Source organism: Notolepis coatsorum (genome assembly GCF_963971535.1).
Source record: "Notolepis coatsorum genome assembly, chromosome: 17".
Classification (NCBI taxonomy): domain Eukaryota; kingdom Metazoa; phylum Chordata; class Actinopteri; order Aulopiformes; family Paralepididae; genus Notolepis; species Notolepis coatsorum.
The window spans coordinates 88,831,041-88,837,528 of NC_140181.1; the positions used below are offsets into that span (position 1 = coordinate 88,831,041).

The window sequence follows — 6,488 nt, forward strand, 5'->3', positions numbered from 1 at the left end:
TGAGTAAGTAAATATACAGTATACACAGGTGCAGTATGCCGCATGTATAAACAAAGGCGGCAAAGGACGCTCCAACTTTACGCGCACACACACACACACACACGCACACACACACACACACACACACACGCACACACACACACACACACATCCCATTCCATATCTATCTATATTTGGCTTAAATGAGCTTACACAGTCACCATTCCACATCTAAATGCCTGTGCACCTTATTGTGTGACAAGTGGGTGATCTTGGTCTGGAATGCAGAATCATTAGCATCTCGGCAGATGGGACACCTGTGGTGTGGTGCTCTTGGGTCTCTCCAGTATGGGTGTGTCTGAGGGGGGCGGAGTTCTGCCCACCCACCCCAGTGCTCCTCTCCGCTGGCCCTTATATGAGGAGAGACAGCCACTCACTTACTTATCTATCGACTCACTGATCGGTGAAGTGGTCTGAGCTCCAAAATCTTCCCAGGAAAACATTCAGAAGTTCCGTGGCCTTGTGGATCTTTCAGATACGGCTCGTTGAGCGGAGCGTTGGAATCAGTCTGCTTCTGTTTTTTTTAATATCATCATTGGATCGGGGCAGGAAACCAACCCAGCGAAAAGTTGACTTTTCATTTTGAAAACACAGAGTTAACAAAAAAATGCCTCGGTCATTCCTCGTCAAGAAGTATTTCTCCAACAAGAAACCGAAGTATAGCGAGTTGCACTGTCAGAATGGTAAGTTTTCCCGTTGTCTAAAACGTAATTAAGAGATTGTATGATCATTGGATACCTGCAATTTAGAAATTGTGTAACAGTTTGTAGTGACTCACGGTCCTGGCTTGTAGCTTCAAAGATAATCGCAGTTAGTGATAGGTCGTACTAGCATGAATATGTACTGGAAACAAAAACAAAAAAAAAAACACACATTGCCCTCTGGTAACTTATATTATATATAATTGAATTATAATTAATAAAAAATATTGAAATATCCAGAGTGTTTACCCACCCTGTTCAAAATTGGCTCAAAATAGAACATTTGCTAATAGAATAAACTGGACTGGGTCAAGGCGAGGTGATGAATACAGAGTTTGTAACAGGACACCGAGAATGAAAACAAGTTTACTGTGTAATTAGATTATCTGTCCATGTAAGTGAAAAGCCACCTGACCTTGTCTCCTCCTCCCTTCTCCTGCTAGTACTTGTCCCAGAGCGCTATCCTCTGGCTGAACTTCCGACCAGGGACAACAGCTATGCCCTGACCTGCTATCCCACCGTCCCCATCTTCAACATGGACACCCTGCCTGCACCGCTCTCACCCATCACCCCCGTCTCCCCCACCACGCTGCCCCTGGGACCCCTGGACCTCAGCAGCTCTCCCTTCAGCAGCAGCGGAGAGGACGAGGAGGACGCAGGCCGGACGTCCGACCCCCCCAGCCCGGACGCCACCCAGCACGTCTACCACTGCCCGCGGTGCACCAAGAGCTACAGCAGCCCCATGGCCCTGTCCCACCACCAGCTGTCCCACAGTGCCCAGGGGGAGCAGGTCCTCTCTCTGCCCGGCCAGGCCTCGCCGCGCCCGGCCTTCCACTGCAAACACTGCCCCAAGGAGTACACCAGCCTGGGAGCGCTGAAGATGCACATCCGCTCTCACACCCTGCCCTGTGTGTGCCCCACCTGTGGCAAGGCCTTCTCCAGACCCTGGCTGCTCAGAGGACACATCCGAACACACACAGGTGAGATGAACACAAAAGGTGACCGTTGGCTTTTCATGTTCTGTTATGCAAAGACAAAAGTAGCCGCTAGTGCAATGATCACCGCACGCCACGATGTGCGTTTACCTTCAGAGGAATGAAGGTTTACCTCAGCCTCTTGCTAGCTAGTCCAGTTGACGTTACATTGATATTCACGGTGCATCCTGAGGTGTAAACCAATGTTGTTGCTCAGCGTGGGGCTGTTGTCTTATCTCAAGCCTCCGCATAAGCAAGTCAATGCAAATAGTGTCAGCCAGGATGGAGCTTCTCTAGGCAAGTCGTTAGAGAGGATCTTCTTTTGTCCCACATGGTTATCATTAGAAAAACAATGACCCGGGGGGGTAGACCTTTTGGCTTTTAAAGACCTGTTAACGACTGCTCAATTGTTCCCCCTGAAGCGAACTATTTTCAGATTAGATTGTCATCATACAGCACAAGTACAGTACTACGAAAAGAAGGTTTAGCATACAATATACAATGTACAGGTGGTTAAACTGGGTACACCACCACCACTACCCCCTGAAGCTAACCATTTTCTCTCCCTCCTCCCCGCAGGCGAGCGTCCCTTCTCCTGCCAACACTGTAACCGTGCGTTCGCCGACCGCTCCAACCTGAGAGCCCACCTGCAGACCCACTCCGAGGTGAAGAAGTACCAGTGTGGATCCTGCTCTCGCACCTTCAGCCGCATGTCACTGTTGCACAAACACACAGCATCCGGATGCTGTCCCGCTCCCTGAGACACTCCCCCCGCGGTTCACTGAGAGACTTCCCTGCTCCCTGAGACGCCCACTTAAAGACTTCCCTGCCTGGCCAGGGGCCGTTCGGTAGGGGCCCGTTGGTGTGGTCGGGGCACGTGATCCCACCAGACTCCCGGCTCCACGTCAAAGCCCAAGAGAGAAAGAGAGAGGACTGAGGGCAGCGTTTTACTGCCGTTATGACATGTCACCCAAAGTACCTTCCAAAATGTTTACTTTTTTTTTTTTACGATAGATTTTAAAAACTATTATCCGATGCACATGTCTGATGGTTAGGCTCCTGTCAAGTGTGTGTAGAGGGCAGCTGGACATGCAGTTAATTCCCAAGAACCCCCATTGGTGCCGGCCGGTCCGGGACTGCAGCCATGTTGCAGCTGCTTGGGGGTGTGTGTGTGTGTGTGTATGGGGAGGGGATGTCATCTCTCGCCATATTCTACATACATGGCATGCATGTATATGAGCAGCTGTATGTGTTGAGACAGCTGTCTGTGTGTGGTGTTGTGTGGACGCGGGCGCTGAGAGATGTGTTAGCTGTGACCTCGGCGACAGGTGACCCTCTCCTCGCCCTTCCCCTCATCACCCCAAACTCACACTTTCCTGTCTACACACACACACACACACACACACACACACACACACACACACAACCTGCACCAAACATCAGACCAGAGGTTGGTGTAGGACATGAAAGGACCACTTAAGCCTGACAACACCACTTGCCACAGTCTTTCCTGTTTAATTGAACCAAAGCTTTTTGAATGACCGGTGCATTTATCTGTTTGAACCACAGACACTTTTTTTTATGAAGAAGAGATATTTTAGATATGCCTTTTTACATTTGATCCAAACTTGAGATGTCGATATGATTCCTGTACCAAAATTGTGCCTTGTTTCTTTTTGCTATGTGTAAATAATAAAGCTTTGTTTATAAAAAGAAAACCCTGTCGTAGGCCTGATTGTGACACGTAGTTTGATATAGATACTGTTTCAACAGCCATTGTGTGGGAGTGAACCCGTGAGGAGTTAATCAGAAAAGCTGGGACAGCTTCTAAACGGGGAGAGTGGGCAATGCGTCAGTGTTTAGCTAAATGCGTATGTGTGGGAGAGAGTGAGGACAGGTTTGTGTCTGAGGTGGCGAGAGATGCGCGGAACACCTGCACACACCTGCCATGCTTTCAGCAGGCGGCATACACAGGGCGAGCACACATGGAGAACACATGTTGTAGGGGGGGACCACAGGTGGGCGAAGGGGGGGGGGGGAGGAGGATAGCGAGATCATGGAAGGGGGGAGATCTTTCCTAGGAGCCACAGCTCTCTAGGAGATAGCCAGTGTGAAATTAGCACAGTGTGGGAATCCCACCGTCCCACTTCCTGCCCGCAGACAGCGGCCCCAGCTGGAGGCAGGAGACTGGGACCAGAGACCCGGCGAATACCCCTCCCCCCCCCCCCCGATAGACGATCTACCAGATGAGGTAGCTACGAACTGTGACTTCGGTTGCGGACCGAGCCCTGCGCGTTTCTTGTAGCCCTCAACCCAGCAATGAGGTTATACTCCAGTCACCTTATAGGAACTCTTTACTAGAACCCCCTGCCCCCTTAGGCCAGTGGAGAGTTGAACCACCGGGTTGAACATATGGCAACAACATGTCTGCTCTCCCCACTGGCCTCTTGACCCAAACACACTGACGCCAGCCTGTCTTGGTGAGGTAACGATGTGTTTCATCCTATAGCTCCCAGGAACCGTGTTGAGAGGTAGATGTGTGTGTGTGTGTGTGTGAGAGAGAGAGGGGTTTTGGGGGCAGGGGGGTGCACACTGCTCAAAGCAAGGGATCGGGTTGCATGAGTTAGTGTGTGTAATGTAAACAGCACCCTAAAAGAGAGATGAGCATGCACACATGCACGCTTGGGCGCACATGCACACACACATGCACACACACACACACACACACACACACACACAGAGACACGTAATCCAAAGTGTCACTTGGATCAAGGGAGACTTTTTCATTTGTCTGTCTACCTCTAGGCTGTTGTGAAGTGAGGGGTGAGGGTGTAATCGACTGGTATAAACCCAGGCAGACGGTGAGTCAGAGAGAGAGAGAAAGGGAACCAGGCCACGGGGGACTGAACTCTGCTTGATCCCCCGACGGTGTCAGGTTTGGTGGGCATGGGGACAGGGGAGCGTGGGTGGGTTGGATGGATGGAAACTAAACATCAAAATATAAATGACATTTTTTTCACTTTTCCCTTCGCAGTATTGACACGATCCTGGCTCAAATCCTCAAACAGGCAGTTTTGTAATTTCTATAATGTTGAAATTATTTTGAAACATAAGCTATGCCATCTAGCCAGGGGGGCATATTTGGGGTTTGGAGTGTGTGGGAGGCACTCTATCATTCTGTAGCTCTGAGGCAATGAGGTCACCAGACCTGTCTCAGTGCTTTTGAGTGTGTGTGTGTGTGTGTGTGTCTATGTGTGTGTGTGTGTGTAATATCATATTAGCCTTGTCAAAGTGTTTTAATGTTCGCAGCGTCACGCATACGGCCCCTGACTAATGTGACATTCCTCAGCCATTAGTGACAGACACACAATACAGCCATCTGACAGAGTGGTAGAGAGAGAGAGAGAGAGAGAGAGAGAGAGCGATGGGCTGTCTGTTGTCCTTGTATACTATGCAACTAGAGGACAGGAAATGCTTTTGAGCTGACTTAGATTATAAAGGGGAATGCCACCCAATTAAAGAATGCACATGGGACTGCCCTGCCAATATTTGTGAACACGACCTCTCTCCCAGAGCTATAAACTTGTTGCACGTCACTGACTCCCACAGAGACATTTAGAGGTTTACCCCCTTCATCTGAGAGCTGCACAAACTAACAATACATTGTTCTAACAAATACAAGAGCTGACAGATTCAGCTTTTCTTCTCTGGGGCCCCCCAGGAACTCCCCAAGGGGCCTTGGCTGTCCCCGGACCATACTTAAATAAACACTGAAAGAGAACCAATACTGACTGTGATGTCATCAGCTCCGTCCACGGCGAATAGGAGACTGACTTGCTGCAGAGTCATCGGCAGCCTGTATTGAACATTGTTTTAAAATGTTGATTTTAAAAATATACCTTATATTAAATATACCCTTATCCCAAAAAAAAGGAATCCTGGTTATTGTAATTTCCATCTTAACTAATTTTCAGGTTTTACATGTAGGCCTGCACCAAGATGTCAATGAAGATCAATGAAAGGAAATATTAGGGAGAATGTTTGAGAATGTTCATCCATATCAACTTCCCGCCTCGACTACTGCAACGCACTTCTTGCTGGCCTCCCGGCCACTGCCACCAAGCCTCTTCAACTCATTCAGAACGCAGCGGCCCGCCTGATCTGACAGTGGCGTCGTTAGCCCTGGGCTTCCGGGGCTTTAGCCCCGGATGTTTTTCTCCTAGCCCCGGATCTAAAAAAAAAAAAAAAAAAAGTTTAAATTTTTTTTTTTTTTTTTTTTTTTTTTTTTATGTCAGCATCCCCATTGTCTTTGCTGAATGTTTGTTAGTGTTTGGTATTTTTTGTTGGTTTTTAGTACTTTTAAACATTTTTAGTAAGTAGTTTTCATTTGATCCTATAATTTTTCATTCACCGATTTGTGGACTTTTTTTTTAGTGTCCTGAAAGGCGCCTTATAAATCAAATGCATTATTATTATTATTATTATTATTATTATTATTATTATTATTATTATTATTATTATTATTATTATTATTATTATTATTATTATTATTATTATTATTATTATTATTATTATTATTATTATTATTATTATTATTATTATTATTATTATTATTATTATTATTATTATTATTATTATTATTATTATTATTATTATTATTATTATTATTATTATTATTATTATTATTATTATTATTATTATTATTATTATCATCATCATCCAGGAGGGAAAAGACACTTTGGATAGTAGGGACTGCATCTCTGCCTGTCCTGAC

At 46.7% G+C, this 6,488-nt stretch overlaps 1 protein-coding gene across 1 annotated transcript; it reads left to right on the top strand.

The window, feature by feature from the left end:
- Positions 1–445: 445 nt before the first annotated feature.
- snai1b (snail family zinc finger 1b) lies at positions 446–3,330 on the top strand. The gene is made up of 3 exons (XM_084332784.1): positions 446–722; positions 1,184–1,720; positions 2,294–3,330. The coding sequence occupies exons 1-3, from the start codon at positions 647–649 to the stop codon at positions 2,473–2,475; spliced, it is 795 nt and encodes a 264-aa protein (XP_084188910.1). The 5' UTR covers positions 446–646; the 3' UTR covers positions 2,476–3,330.
- Positions 3,331–6,488: the final 3,158 nt, after the last annotated feature.

Excerpts from the sequence above, each read along its gene's own strand:
- snai1b (XM_084332784.1), top strand. The coding sequence starts at position 647 with ATGCCTCGGTCATTCCTCGTCAAGAAGTATTTCTCCAACAAGAAACCG. Across the intron at positions 723-1,183 it reads CGAGTTGCACTGTCAGAATG|TACTTGTCCCAGAGCGCTAT; the intron begins GTAAGTTTTCCC and ends TTCTCCTGCTAG. Across the intron at positions 1,721-2,293 it reads ACACATCCGAACACACACAG|GCGAGCGTCCCTTCTCCTGC; the intron begins GTGAGATGAACA and ends TCCTCCCCGCAG.